Genomic DNA, 16,257 nt, shown 5'->3' with positions numbered 1-16,257 from the left:
CCAACCAAAAACATCCAGCCAACAGTGCCCCATGGGCAGCGTCCTGTGACCACTGATGAAGGTCTAGAAGATGACCAACTCAAACAGCAGTAATAGATGAGCGATCGTCTCTGACTTTACATCTACAAGGTGGACCAAATTTGTAGGAGTGTCTAATGTCTAGTGTCTAGTGGACACAGTATTTAAAAACTCATACCAGCACAACACACACTAACACACCACCACCATGTCACTGCAGTGCTGAGAATGATCTACCACCTAAGTAATACCTGCTGTGTAGTGGTCCTGTCCGTTGAAGAACAGCATAAAAGGGGGCTAACAAAGCATGCAGAGAAACAGATGGACTACAGTCAGTAATTGTAGAACTACAAAGTGCTTCTATATGGTAAGTGGAGCTGATAAAATAGTGAGTGTAGAAACAAGGAGGTGGTTTTAATGGTATGGCTGATCACACATTCACACACAGAACACTGTAATGGTATGGTATATATGTGAGAACTCGGGGTGTGGGTGTGTGTGTGATACTCTTAACCGTTGACACTTCGACCACAAAAACCGCAGCGGCCATGAAGCAGGGAAGTACCTGTAAAATCAGAATACTGGTTTATTTCATACACCAGACCTGTCCAAGTGAACTTTCTGTACATTAGAATACAGAGCTAGCATATGCAGCCACTGGACAACGTGGACTGTACAATAGCAACGATACAATAAGTATACCTTTTTTACTTTTTGTTTTACCGGATGTATTGAAATGGCCGCGTATCAAATAAATTTCCAGTTAGTGTACAAGTGCACTAAATAGAGGAAGAAAGAATGGCTTCTTCCTCCTTCGTAGTGCAGCTATTTGGGATACTGCTGTGCTTTCAGTCAGTCGTGTTAAACATGATTTGGATGTGGTTAAAACAATATTTTCGGCTGTAATGGATTGGAAAACCGTCTTTCTTTCATGTCTGGTGTTAATTACACACCGAGGTAAGATATATTTCATATTTTCTTTCAAAGCCAGACAGCTAAAAATAGCAGTAGCTTGGCTAACGATTTGCTTTGTTGACTGACCAGTGTTTGAAAAATGATAGAAAAAATAAAGGACGCGACTTAGATCAAGTCTTTTTAAAGTAGTTTGAATAAAAAAGCCACTTTTACATTTGTGTAACGTCAGGTTTACTAAAACAAATGCTGTTGTTTGTGTATTTATTCTGAACAGTGGTGTGTGTTTGCAGAAGTAGGAATTTTAACTCTGACGCCTCACAGTTGTAATAAAGATCGACCTTCAGCAAAAGCTTGAATGTAAACCCAGCTTCTTAAAGTCTAGAAGATAATTAATTACTTAAATATCTTATTTAATGACATTTTATATGCAACAGGGAAATTCTGGGACCCTAGTAAATGATTCTACACTGCCTGGCCAAAAAAAGGTCACCACCTGGATTTAACTAAGCAAATAGGTTAGAGCCTCCCATTGGATAATTACTGCATGTGGGTGATTGTTTCAGCTGGCAACAAGTTATTTAACCCTAACTGATGCAGTGAGTAGCTTCTTATTTGTTAAACAACTTATTATAAATTACACAAGCTTATTAAAAGTACTGTATGTCCATTTAGTTACCTAAATTAAATGATATATGTGGTCAGCATATAAATTTAGATTACTTAAGGTGAAGTTGCAGTGGTTAGTTGAATGTTCCCCCAAAAACTATTTACATGGTCACAGTCCAACATGTTTTTATAGTTTTATAGCATTCATGCTTGTTCAGACTATTATGATGCTTTGAAATGTAGGCTACACTGCCTGACAGGATGTAGATTTCTGTAACACACCATCTTGTGAGTTTTGGAGAAGTATTCTAACAGAAAACAGCTCTTTTATTTTTATTTTTTCTAATTCCACTACCTCGTGTCAACCAGAAGATGGTAGAATCCCTTTTTACTTGTTCTTAATGTTTCATATGTTCAAAAGCAGTTTTATTCTGCCACTAGCCTTGAACTAGAAATACATAAAGCTTCATTTTAATTAAAAATAACACACATGGTGGTGGTGTGTATGTGTGTTGTGCTGGTATGAGTGGATAAGACACAGCAGCGCTGCTGGAGTTTTTAAACACCTCCTTCGTAGTGCAGCATGTATCAGCTATTTGAGATACTGTTTCAGACCCCATAAGACACCCCAGTCAAATTCCATGTTTTGTTGATGTTCTATATATAAATATCACATTTAATATTGTATTTGTTGCAATCAATAAGATATATTTAGCAAATAAACTGTAATAATCTATTAAAATATTTTCCCCTGCTGCTGGCCAGAAGTAGATTCTTGCAAAGATCCGTATGGATGGTCATGCTATGCACCATGTGTTTTTATACCACTTGTTAGCAGCACCTTGACCAGATAGCAGAGGTTGCTGTTGCAAAGCAATGAGGAGAAGCCGTATATAACCATCTCTCCTTTAGACATGGTAAATTGTGTCTGTTCAGCACCTGGTCATGTGGACAACATTGTCGCAATTCAGCTCTGAGTGCATTTAGGTACAAGCTGGATGAATCTGATTCTACTTTTTGTTTTACGTTTTAATAAGCCATTGTTGGCAGTCATACCTCAGGGGTAAAGGCACTGAACTAGTAATGGAAAGGCCACTGATTCAATCCACAGCACTGCCAGGTTGCCATGGGCTCTTAAACAAGGCCCTTGACCCTCAATTGTTTAAACTGTATGTGTTTGAGTGTACATAATTTCTATATTCAACATTATCTCCACTATTTCAGTCTGTTCGAGTGAACTGTCATCACCACAGAATCTGAAAATCAGATTATCGGTGTTCACATGGAAGTTTTCTGGAAATGACAGTAATGTGATGTACACAGTTCAATACAACACGTAAGTATAAGTCATCATTCCAGAGATCTAGTATTTACTGCTCCATAGTCCAGTGGTGGCATGCTTTACACCACTTCAGCCAAAGCTTGGCCTTGCGCATAGCAATCTTAGGCTTGTTTGCAGCTGTTTGACCATTTGCTGCATTAATGGATTAAAATGACATTCTCTGGGACAAATGATAAGGTATTCTGGACAATTTGTGTCATATAACACAAACCTAGTGGGTTTGTTCTGATTCTTTTTTTAGTGTTATAGAATTGTTTAGTATGAAACTGATACAATTAGAAAATAGAAAAAGTGTGCATGTCAGAATTTACATCATGGTATCGGAGCCCTTTTTTACCCATGCTGATACTGCAAGTGCCAGGAATGATTTAAAAGTTAACCATCATAGGAAATTGATAGGACATGTCGTCACATACATGATGTCCTAATAATTTTAATATGTCTTAGTCATTTCTTTTATCTACTCATCATTTGTGTGGTTCTGAGAATGTCAGAGCAGCTATTATGAGACAGCTGTTTAGGTTTGCCCTTTAATAGCTGCCATGACAATCTTAGAAATTGATGGGCTTTATTATTGCTAACTTTATGAAAACTTCTGTCCACTGTCTGGACACTCGTGTAATATACTGTAGAATTGTTAATAGCTTGGTTTCCGTACAGACATGTTTATTACACTGACAAGTGTAACACAAGCCATTCACCTCAATGTGTTTTTTGTATGATGTTGTTGTTACATAGTACAACATTGTATGTTGTACTATGTTAGAAAAAATGCAAAATAGAAGCATTTTTACTTATGTTTTAAAATTTTTTGGCCCACAGTAAAATACACACTGCTTCTACAGTCCTGAAAAAAAGTTATTTTTTAGGAATTAAAGAAACTGAATTTTCTTATATTGCTTCCACTGTTCCTGTATAATAACAGCTTTATAATGACTTTATGTCCTGACATTTAGATACACTTAGTGTGCACTTTGATGAGGTAGTTGAGGTATAAACCTATGTTGTTCAAGAGGTAAATCTATGTTGTTCATGAGGTAATTGAGGTTTGAATCAATGTTCAAGGGTGAGGAGGTGTAAAAGCATATGGGCTTTTATTTTCACACCATCAAGAGATTGATGAACAAATTGGAGCATATTGTGACAAACAATGACACACAGTTTTCCACACAGACTTCATTTAATTTCTGATAACTTACTTTTTAGGTCATCAGGAGCCTGGCAAACCGTGTGTGACTGCAAGCATCGGTCGTTTGACTTCAGCTCTGCTGCTGAGGATTTTTATGGGAAGCACTTTCGTGTGCGTGCAGAAAGAGAAAACCAGACATCAGCCTGGCGAGTGTCTGAACAGGTCCAGTGTGCACACAGTAAGGCTGCTTGTTTTCTTTCTCCATCAAGGACTGTACTTCACTTATTGTAGTATGTTTATTTGCCTTTATATGATTTTAGTATAATGTGAATATGACATTTCTGTTGGGGGGGGTCATTAGGATGATAAAAGATGGCAAGCCAATCATCCAAGAAGGGAGAAGTTAGAAATCAAGGGATGGAAATGACTGTTTTCCCAGTCTGCATCTAAATAAGATAAAATACACTTTAGGTACAACATGGGCCCAAGCTCAAAACAGCAAAAAATAATGCCTAAGCTTTTAACAGATCCAATAAAAACAAACCAGACAATTAGATAAAGTCACTTACACTGATCAGCCATAACATCAAAACCACCTCCTTGTTTCTACACTCACTGTCTATTTTATCAGCTCCACTTACCATATAGAAGCACTTTCTAGTTCTACAATTACTGACTGTAGTCCATCTGTTTCTCTGCATGCTTTGTTAGCCCCCTTTCATGCTGTTCTTCAATGATCAGGACCCCCACAGGACCACTACAGAGTAGGTATTATGCTGGTATAGGTGTTGTGCTGGTATGAGTGGATCAGACACATTGCTGCTGGAGTTTTTAAACACCTCACTGTCACTGCTGGACTGAGAATAGTCCACCAACCAAAAACATCCAGCAAACAGTGCCCCATGGGCAGCATCCTGTGACCACTGATGAAGGTCTAGAAGATGTCCAACTCTAACAGCAGCAATAGATGAGCGATCGTCTCTGACTTTACATCTACAAGGTGGACCAACTAGGTAGGAGTGTCTAATAGAGTGGACAGTGAGTGGACACAGTATTAAAGAACTTCAGCAACTGTGTCTGATCCACTCATAGCAGCACAACACACACTGACACACCACCACCATATCATTGTCACTGCAGTGCTGAGAATGATCCACCACCTAAATAATACCTACTCTGTGGTGGTCCTGACCATTGAAAAACAGGGTAAAAGCAAGTTAAAAAAGTATGTGAAGTGCTTTTATATGGTAAGTGGAGCTGATAAAATGGACAGTAAATGTAGAAATAAGGAGGTGGTTTTAATGTTATGGCTGATCAGTGTATGATTGTGGTAGATTTTCCCTTCAGAATAAATTGACTTTACAGTGAAGCAGCTCACCAGTATCAGCTGCTGAAAAGGCTTCACATACAATTACACAATTTCCTTCTTGAGTAACTGTGGTCGAGGTGCAGTAATGGCTGTATTTCTCACCAGCTCTTCAAAGATGTCTCCCTGGAGCATCACCGTTAATCACCATGAATCATGATTCCACACAACACTTAATCAATCTGAATCAAGCTTTTAGATTCTGCCAAAGTTGTGTGAATAGCAGTGGCTTTTTAACATTTTGGCCATTGGCCACTGGAAATATTGTTTTGTGGACTGTTGGAAGACATGGGTCTCATATCATCTGATGTAAAACTAACACAGAATTCCACAATCTAAACATAATACAGTCAAACATGGCAGTTATGTTGAGGGGATGCTTTGCCACAGAGACCTCAAGTGTGGCTAAACTAAGCTGATTCTTCTCAAAAGACAGTGTCCCAAAATTCCAAACTGATCATCAATCATTGGAAACGTTTGGATGCAGCTGTCGCTGTTGAAGGTGGTGGTGGGGGGATTAATTGATTAGAGACTGTGTCTGATGTTTTCTTGTATTAGTCCTGCTCACTTAGGCCTGTTATACTATTTTTCCTGAAACCTCACTTTTAACAGTCTGCTGTATTTCTCCACACAGATAATGTATGTAGCCCTCAGATAACTTTGAAGGTGGAAACGGACCGGGTGCTATTGTGGGTGCAAGACAGAGACAAGAGTCTAGGGGAAGAGCATGGAAGTCACTTAATGTTGAGAGGTCTATACTGGAAAACAAGTAGCCCAGATAATATACAGGTCTGGTGGAGTAGCTTTCTTGATTTTAATAAAAGTTGCAATCTGAAATATCCAACCCCCCAAAAAAAGTCAAAACACATTGTGTGTAATATTAAATTGGATTAATACATCAGAAGTACACCGATCAGGCATAACATTATGACCACCTCATTGTTTCTACACTCACTGCCCATTTTATCAGCTCCACTTACCATCTAGGAGCACTTTGTAGTTCTACAATTACCGACTGTAGTCCATCTATTTCTCTGCATGCTTTTTTAACCTGCTTTCACCCTGTTCTTCAATGGTCAGGACCCCCACAGGACCACCACAGAGGAGGTATTATTTAGGTGGTGGATGATTCTCAGCACAGCAGTGACACTGACATGGTGGTGGTGTGTTAGTTAAAAAAACTTCAGTATATCCAGAATTCAGCTGCTCGCCTCCTTACTCATACTCGCTCCCGTGATCATATTACACCTGTTCTACAAAAACTTCATTGGCTTCCCGTTGCTCAACGCATTCAATTCAAAATTCTTCTATTCACTCACAAAGCTCTCCATATTTTCAATTTTTGTGGATGAAAGCTAATTTCCTCAAATTAAACTGTGAAAAATCAGATATGATCATCGTAGGTCCTACAACCCTGGCAAAAACCACAAAAAATTTTCAAATTACCATTGATAATGACACTTTGTCTCCGTCTTCTAACATCCGAAATCTTGGTGTAATTTTTGATAGCAACCTCTCTTTTGACCTCCATGTAAATCACATCACCAAAACTGCTTTCTTTCATCTAAAAAACATAGCACGTCTACGTCCATCACTCTCCTTTTCTGCCGCCGAAACCTTGATTCATGCTTTTATTACATCCAGAATTGATTATTGCAATAGCATCCTTTATGGTACATCTAACAAAATCCTAAAAAAACTTCAGTATATCCAGAATTCAGCTGCTCGCCTCCTTACTCATACTCGCTCCCGTGATCATATTACACCTGTTCTACAAAAACTTCATTGGCTTCCCGTTGCTCAACGCATTCAATTCAAAATTCTTCTATTCACTCACAAAGCTCTCCATAATCAGGCCCCATCCTACCTCACCGACCTGCTCCATCAGCACATTCCCTCCCGTAGCCTTCGCTCTTCTGAGGCTAACCTACTGTCCATACCCTCTAGGACCAAGCACCGGACCTGGGGTGACAGGGCCTTTTCCATAGCTGCTCCATCTTTATGGAATGCTCTCCCCAAACACCTACGAGATTGTCCTGACCTGTCCAAATTCAAGTCACTTCTCAAAACTCATCTATTCAATATGGCATTTAACTTGTAACAACACGAAATAAATGCTTTTATTTTTGCTATTCTTTTTAATAGTTTTTATACTTAGATCACGACAGAAATGTGAAGTCCTAGATCCTAAAACTTGTAAAGTTTTCAGTTTCCTGATTGCATGTAAATCTGTCCTGTTTCTGTCTAATTTTAAGAAATTGTTCTATATTTGTTGTTCTCTCTCATAATTTAGCTAATTTTTAATGAACTGTCTTATGCTGCTCTCTTTGTTTTTATCTTAATTATTCTTGATGTTGATGTACTATTTTGATTTTGTACTATGATTTGTATGGTGTATGTACGTATTTGTTTTGATTATTTGTCTTATGTAAAGCGTCTTTGAGTATCTTCAAAAGCGCTATATAAATAAAATGTATTATTATTATTATTATTAGTGTGTGTTGTGCTGGTATGAGTGGATCAGACACAGCAGCGCTGATGGAGTTTTTAAACACCTCACTGTCACTGCTGGACAAAAATATATCCAGCCAACAGCACCCTGTGACCACTGATAAGGGTCTAGAAGATGACCAACTCAAACAGCAGCAATAGATGAGCGATCGTCTCTGACATCTACAAGGTGGACCAACTAGGTAGGAGTGTCTAATAGAGTGGACAGCGAGTGGACACAGTACTAAAAAACTTCAGCAACTGTGTCTGATCCACTCATACCAGCACAACACACATTAACACACCACCACCATGTCATTGTCACTGCAGTGCTGAGAATGATCCACCACCTAAGAAATACCTGCACGGTGGGGGTTCTGACCATTGAAGAACAGGGTGAAAGCAGGCTAAAAAAGCATGCAGAGAAATAGATGAACTACAGTCAGTAATTGTAGAACTACAAAGTGCTTCTCTATGGTAAGTGGAGCTGATAAAATGGACAGTGAGTGTAGAAACAAGGAGGTGGTTTTAATGTTATGCCTGATCAGTGTATATTAAATAATAAAAACAAAAATTGGTTGAGTATTTATCTACTGATTGTTAAAATAATTATTTTAAATAATTACTTTTATAATGTTTAAATAAATAAAAAGCTTTGACATCAAATGTGACATCTATTTTCTACTGACTTTCTCAGCAAACTTAAATGAGATATATTTTTGTATTTCTCAGGAGCATGATTTCGGCCCCAACCCCTTGGTTCTTGAGGACCTTGAGGCAGGACAGGAGTACTGTTTCCAGGTCAAATACTTGGCTTTTCAGAAACCTTACGGAAAACCTAGTCGTAAATTATGCGAACTGATCCCTGAAAGTTGTAAGTTGCCCTTCAATTTGACATTTTACTGTTTATACTGTCACGTTTTATCAGACTCATCCTTCTGAAGTGAAATCATATGGAGAACTAGTATTAGATATATTAGATATAATAATAACAGTGTTAGAAATAACTTGTACATTTTTTTAAATGCATTTTCCTCCCGATTTAGCACACTCAATTTTGTTTTCCGCTGCTGAGAGATACCAGATTGCATCCAAGGAGAGCACGTCGCTGTACACGCCTCTTCCGACACGTGTACAGCCCTCCTCTTCTCGCTCGTGCTTTATGCACAGGCGTCTCTTCCGCCAATCAGGGTCCTTACACAGCGTATAAAGATCCCACACATAGTCCGGCCCCCACCCAGATACGGTGGGCAATTAGTATCTGCTGCAGGCACTGCCAACTATGCCCGCCAGATTGCGCCCAGCCGACCGGTGGCAACACCGAGTTTCGAACCGAGGAGTTCAGAAACTCGGTGCTGGTGTGCTAGCAGAATATCCTGCTGTGCCACCTGGGTGCCATAACTTATACATTTAATTTAACCAATTATAAGATAAATGAGAGGTAGCATGGTGGCTCGCATCACAGCAAGAAGGTTCTGAGTTCAGTTTCCAGATGGAGCAGTTTTGATCTTTTCTGTGTGGGTTTCCTCCCGGTGTTCCAGTTTCCTCCAACAGTCCAAAGACACAGAGTCAGGTTAATTGAAGTTACTAGAAGTCCCCCTAGGAATGTGTGTCTGAGTGAGTGTGTGTGTTTGAACTGAGATGGACTGGTGACCTGTCCAAGATGCTTTAAAAAGCGATATTGAAGGTCTTTTCTGTTGGCTGCTATGTGAATCTGACCAATGTGCTCCCCCTTCTAACCCAAACTGGCAATTTAGTAAACAGTCCACTAGGTTTGAAGCTACTCAAACTTTATAGAAAAAATTTACATCCTGTCCTTGTTCCTCTCTTTGTTTGTCTGTCTAGCGGGTCAAAGAACACTGCGCATTATCCTGTTAGGTGTGCTAACTGTTGGTGGATTGGCCATGCTGGGATGCTGTATATATTATGTTTACATACATTACAGACGGATTAAAATACTGCTTCGTCCACCTCTGGACATTCCTGTGCATTTTAAAGAGGTACCATTTACTTTTTTCTCTAGTTTAAACAACAGGGGTTTGTAGTAGGAATGTAAAAGCCATACATACACTGTGAGTTGATGTTTCAGTCTCACCCATTTCTAATAAATGTATAAAATCAATGATCAAATGTATGAAATAAATCAAATGCTTTTAACTTTCTGTGGGTATTTGAATGATGAGTAGACTAATGCCAAGTTCACACTACACGACTTTCCAAGTCGTCAGGTCGCTGTGACGAGGAGTTTAATGATACCACGTCCAGAATTGCACGTCAACAAGTAGCGAGCGATCAATGTTTGTGCACCGATGTGCAGCGTAAAAATCAAGGAGAAAAAATAAATGAATCTGAGTGGATTGGGCCATGCGAGCAGCATGGATTGTTCTATAGTGAGTTGGAGGTTAATAAATGTTTTTTGCAATGCAATGTTGGTGTTATGTTTGTAGAGAACGATCAGTTCATAAATACTGTAAAATGTGTGTGTGTGCAGATGTATTCTGATAGAAAGTATATTTTTATAAAATATATGAAAATATATGTTTACAACTTCTCCCCTGCGTTTCCCCTCACACCGTATCTTGCGTTCTCATTGACTGTTCGACATGGCAGTCATTGCCAGTCGGGCAATTCAGATTCAGATATTCGACATGCTAGAAATCTCAATCTTGGATTGAGTTGTCGAGTAGTTCACACATAGCGATTGAGAGCCAAGTTTCAATCGCCGAGCAAACACAGAGTTGCTCCCGAGCCGGCAAATCTAGTGCTGACCAGTCGGCGAGCGAAAATCAGGGCAAAAATCGTGTAGGCATAACCCATCTGAGGATCATGATTCTGTCACATTTACAGTTTGATGTGTTGGCCAAATTTGTACCATATTGTAAGAAAATGACTCATAATAAACTAAACTTCTCTTCCTACAGTTTCTTTTTATGGAATCCTACGAGCACCCGATTTCTCCTTCTTCTAGCCACGTGCAAGAATCATTTGACTTCGTAACTGTGGTGCAAGAAGTTGGACAAGAAGAGGGCAGCCGGGATGCAGGGGAATCTTCAGCCCCTGTGCTTCGCTGAATGAACAAAGCACATAATACTTTATTCATCGTTATGCTCACGTTTGTTATTTTATATGTTTACACATTGTTTGACTGATGTGCTTGTGAACAGTTTGCTTCTTAACCTTCTCTTTTTTACCTACAGCCCCAAACTAATTCAAGTGGAATACTTGAACTTGATGTGACTGTTTAGAAAATAGAACTGTGAAGTTTCATGATTTATGAGGAACACTTTCCATGTGTTTGAGTGAGCCAAACTCGTTATTTCATTATGAGTACAGTTGTCTTTCTAGCTGGATAGGTTGGGGTAAAGAGAAAAGAGAAACGTGTGAGAACTTTATCTAATATTTAGTGGAAATTTCCATTGTTAGGAGAGGCGACGATGAGGTGCACTTTGACACTTTAAGAACTACTTTTGAGCATTAACTACTAGACCCACAATCTGAATCAGGTAGCTGTGTACATGTACAATCCACTATTGTCATTTTCAGTATAGATTTACATTTTTGGCAAACAGTGGATGTTTTTTTACACTCCAAGAAATTAAGGATTAAGGGCATCGCTCAAGAATACAAACGTGGCAACCTGGCAGTGATGGGGCTAGAACCAGCAAGGTTCCGATTGCTAGTCCAGAACCAGTATAGCAGGACATCTGATGTGTACAAATCTCTGATTATTTGTAATGAAGATTGTAAGTGCCATATAATCGTGAGGTAGCACGTTCAGTCACTCTGTTTGCTTGTTTTTATAGCAAACATTTACACTTTTTAGTACAGTATTTACCATTTAACCAGTAATTAATCAAATTAATGTTGTGATGTTGTTTCACAGGAACTTAACTGGTATGCTACTTCTATAAAACACTAAGTGACAGTTTAATGTCTTGTAGCATATTACAATAGACATGCTGCTCCTGTTAAAACCCTTTTTTTGTTTTAAAGAAGAGCAAATAACATTGGAATGGCAGTGGTTTTGCTTTGTCAGGTTTCTGTATTGTGTTATGCAAGTATGTAGTTAGCTTATAGTTCTCCATACAGCAAGTTACTTAATTTAGAACCACTGAGTGTGTAAATACATGTAAATATTTTAAGAAAACAAAAGCTCATAGCTGCCTTAGTCTGGTGTCCAAACCAAAATGAATTAATAAATTTTGGTTTATTTTAGCTTACTGCTTTTGTTGTTGGACTTTGAGATGCTGTAAACCCAGCTCGTCTGCATTCAGCCAGACCGATTCATTTAAGCAAGTCTTTGCTTTGATTGATTGAGGGAATGACAATGCAGCTTTGCTGACCCTTTGTATATCAGAATCACAACAAGAAGCAGACTTTATCGGCTAGGTGTGTTTGCATGTACAAAGAATTTGTCTTCAAGTACACAGTAGCTTATAGAACACCATAGATAACTATAAAGTACATTAATTCCACTATTCATACACACTAATACCTGTACTCTTTCCTTCATGCATATATAGTGAAAACAGTGTAAAATAGAATAATGCAATAAATAAGAGAGATTACAGTTGCAGTGCTGGAACTATTCAACATTGCTCATTTAAAAATTAAGCTTTAAGTGTTATGTAATAGAAAATGCTTTATTCTTCATAAGTGCCTGGTAAAACGAAGTAGCTGATACAGGTAATGTGTTAGTTAGTTTTTTTCTGCATTTTGCCCATTACTGGAAGCGTAGTGGAAGGGTAGTGTTGTTCCATATAAGATTGAATGCCACTATAATAACCCATATAACTTTAAATGTCTTCTGTTTTAGGCTTTGTGAATAATATTTCAGTCATTTGTTATTTCATTTTATTTGGTACATTTCATTGATGTTTTTCTTTAATATTGATGTCTTTTAAATTGTCAGTGCACGCTAATTCACTGTTAAATGCCATGAACTATGGATTGAGCATACTGAGCCTCATTTGTACAGCTTCATTTGTACTCTTTTTAAGTCATGTTTTTAAAATGAATTAAATCCACTAAAGTATTCAGAATTACAGTGTGATTATTTCAGCCTTTTTATAAATCAGTTTCTTTAGAGGAAGGATATCCTAGGAAACATTTTATTCAAAATGCCTACTGCCAACTGTTATGTATGGTAAAATACCTTAATGTGTATATTAAATTTATTGTTTAGGATTAGTTTTGGGGCGGCACAGTGGCTTAGTGGGTAGCACTGTCGCCTCACAGCAAGAAGGTCCTGGGTTCAATCCCCAGGTGGGGCGGTCCGGGTCCTTTCTGTGCAGAGTTTGCATGTTCTCCCCGTGTCCGCGTGGGTTTCCTCCGGGTGCTCCGGTTTCCTCCCACAGTCCAAAAACATGCCACCAGGCTAATTGGAAACACTGAATTGTACTATAGATACCTAGTCGCTAGATGCACAAACCGGTGCATTGTAGTGCCGGTCCCAAGCCCGGATGAATAGGGAGGGTTGTGTCAGGAAGGGCATTCGGCGTAAAAACTGTGCCAAATCCCGCCGGCGACCCCTAACGGGAAGAAGCCAGAAATGCCGACCCCGTAATCGAAAAACAGGACAAAGGCTGAGGAACAACAAGAAGAAGAAGTTTATGATTAGTTTTGACATTTCTTAACAAGTATGCTTAAACTCTAAAAGTAAAGATTTTGCCATAGCCATCTGTGTCCAAGAGTCCAAGTGAGTGTAACTGGCTCTGCTGTACTATTGTGAAAGTAACAGTAACAAATGTGGACATCTGTTAGTGTACATAGAACAGGGCAAATAACCTTCTTCTTCAAGCATGGTCAACTATCATGTGATAAGTAAAGTGCTATGAAACAGTATTTCCCCTTTTGATTTCCTAGTCTTTTGCATTTTTGATAAACCAATAGTTCATATTATAATAATAACCAATAAACCAATACTTATAGAAAATGGCATACAAGAGAACAAAAACAAGGCTGGGGACACTGGTGATTAACTACAAATTGTATTAGTCCAAGTGTTTTAAATTGAAACTTGAACATAAACATACAATATTAAAATTACAATTAGCCATTCACTCCCCAACAGCCTCCAATCTTTTGAAAAGGCTTTTGGGTGGCACAGTGGCTCAGTGGGTAACACTGTTGCCTCACAGCAAGAAGGTCCTGGGTTCGATCCCCAGGTGGGGTGGTTTGGGTCCTTTCTGTGTGGAGTTTGCATGTTCTCCCTGTTTCTGCGTGGGTTTCCTCCTACAGTCAAAAGACATGCAAGTGAGGTGCAAAACTGGAGACACTAAATTGTCCATGACTGTGTTTGACATTAAACTTGTGAACTGATGAATCTTGTGTAACCAGTAACTACAGTTTCTGTCATGAATGTAACCAAAGTGTAAAACATGACGTTAAAATCCTAATAAATAAAGAAAAGGCTTTCCATAAGTTTTTGGAGTGTGTTTGTGGGAATTTGAGTTATTTTGTTCAAACAAGCATTTGAAAGCATTTGCATGTGAAGTTCATTTCATTCTAAAAGTGTCCTTTGTTTTATGTGGTTAAAGTCAGGGTTCTGTGCAGGCGTCCATGTCTTCATAGAGTCATGCTAGAACAGGTCAAGCCCTGCCATGAACTGTTGGCACAAAGTGTGAAGCATATACAGTAATATATAGTTTGTTTATTGGGATTTTAATGTCATGTTTTACACTCTTTGGTAACATTCATGACAGAAACGGTAGTTACTCAATACACAAGATTCATCAGTTCACAAGGTTATATCGAACACAGTCATGGACAATTTTGTATCTCCAATTCACCTCACTTGCATGTCTTTGGACTGTGGGAGGAAACCGGAGCACGCGGAAGAAACCCACGCAGACACGGGGAGAACATGCAAACTCCACACAGAAAGGACCTGGACCGCAGTACCTGGGGATCGAACCCAGGACCTTCTTGCATACAGTAATATATAGTGGTGTGTGTGATAATGCAAAATTTGGTATTGATCCAATACCAAGTAAATACAGGGCCAGTATCACCGATACCAATACGTTTTACATATAAAAGCAGTTTGTTTACTTTCATGTAGGGAAGAGTAGTGTGACAAGATTTATGAGTAGGGCATTTATTACTATAATGAACTAAGTCTGAGGTTTTTGTTCAGAACCAATTATATAATAACAAAACATAATTCATCCCTTTCACTGCACTTTTCTGAAAATAAACCACACACACACACACACACACACACACACACACACACACACACACACACACACACACACACACACACACACACACACACACCGCTCCTCTCTCTCACTGCTACACGTGTTCGGTCTCTCAGGGCCCTTGGTCACGTGACGGTACCACAACAAAACACAGAAGAACATGAGGAGTAAGGTGAGCATGTAAGATGAGAGAGGAGCCGCGCCTGTACAAACATGGTTTCTACTTTCTTATGAAACGGGAGAAACATACGGAATGTAGCGGAGGAAAAGTAAACCTTAAGTATTGATACTATTGATATTTGGATCGACCCGCCCATCCCTATTAATAAGGTTAGAATAGCCGTGTGAAGGTGTCAATACCTAGCCTAGCCAACTAGTTCACAGCTGAGATACTGACTAAAACCCAAATAACACCATAACTATTATTGTGAAAGATATACAATAAAGACTTGTGCATTGTGTGCAGTACACTAACTATACGAAAGACATTACATTACATCTCAGTATGGTTGTAGATAAATTCAGTTGTTTAACATTTTTATTAAGTAAATGCGAATAAATATTAAATTATTTTTAAACAATGATTGAACAATGATGTTGTTTTTCCTTTATAGACCGTTTCAAATGAATATTCATGAGTCCAGGAAGTGACGTAGATGTTCCTAAGACGCTTCCGCTTGGTGGTAAACAGCGCTCAGAACAATAGCGATTGAGCACAACTGCTTCAATTCTTTTATTGACAGTATGTCTAAATTTAAGTTAGGACCATGTTGTTCGGTTGGCGGATGTTCCCTCATGCCAGGTACAAACTTGCTTTAAGGTGAACAGATTTCCAAAAGAACGCACAGTGAAACGCTTGGATTGCTGCTGTAAATAGAGACGGCTGGATACCCACCATCAACTCTTATAATAAATGTAATATATATTATTTCATAATAAAATATTGTGAACAAATGTACTCAGTTGAACGCTGTTCTCATGGTGTCTTGTCCCTGACGTTTAGCTTAAGTGTATTAAAATACGCAGGCGCTTAATATTTGTATTAATAGAACAGAATAAACATAAACTAACATAAGCCTTAAAAAGTTTACATTCCCCTTATAATACTGTGTAAAAGCCATAAACTTGTCACTATATGGAATTATATTAACGGCTTAATTAGCTGTAATAATTAGCTTAGCTTAAT

General features: G+C 38.6%; 1 protein-coding gene and 1 long non-coding RNA gene across 2 annotated transcripts; both read left to right on the top strand.

Annotated features, from left to right (window-relative positions):
- Positions 1–892: 892 nt before the first annotated feature.
- On the top strand, positions 893–12,901 carry ifngr2 (interferon gamma receptor 2). Its single transcript, XM_063006522.1, has 7 exons — positions 893–975; positions 2,764–2,875; positions 4,088–4,248; positions 6,011–6,165; positions 8,599–8,740; positions 9,712–9,866; positions 10,788–12,901. The coding sequence occupies exons 1-7, from the start codon at positions 924–926 to the stop codon at positions 10,935–10,937; spliced, it is 927 nt and encodes a 308-aa protein (XP_062862592.1). The 5' UTR covers positions 893–923; the 3' UTR covers positions 10,938–12,901.
- Positions 12,902–15,232: 2,331 nt separating this feature from the next.
- On the top strand, positions 15,233–16,039 carry LOC134324619 (uncharacterized). The gene is made up of 2 exons (XR_010014200.1): positions 15,233–15,401; positions 15,686–16,039. It is a non-coding gene; the product is annotated as an uncharacterized LOC134324619 (long non-coding RNA).
- Positions 16,040–16,257: the final 218 nt, after the last annotated feature.

Source organism: Trichomycterus rosablanca, chromosome 12 (genome assembly GCF_030014385.1).
Source record: "Trichomycterus rosablanca isolate fTriRos1 chromosome 12, fTriRos1.hap1, whole genome shotgun sequence".
In the NCBI taxonomy this organism is placed as follows: domain Eukaryota; kingdom Metazoa; phylum Chordata; class Actinopteri; order Siluriformes; family Trichomycteridae; genus Trichomycterus; species Trichomycterus rosablanca.
Note: the sequence above shows the minus strand (reverse complement) of the source record. Positions and strands in the feature narration are given on the sequence as shown.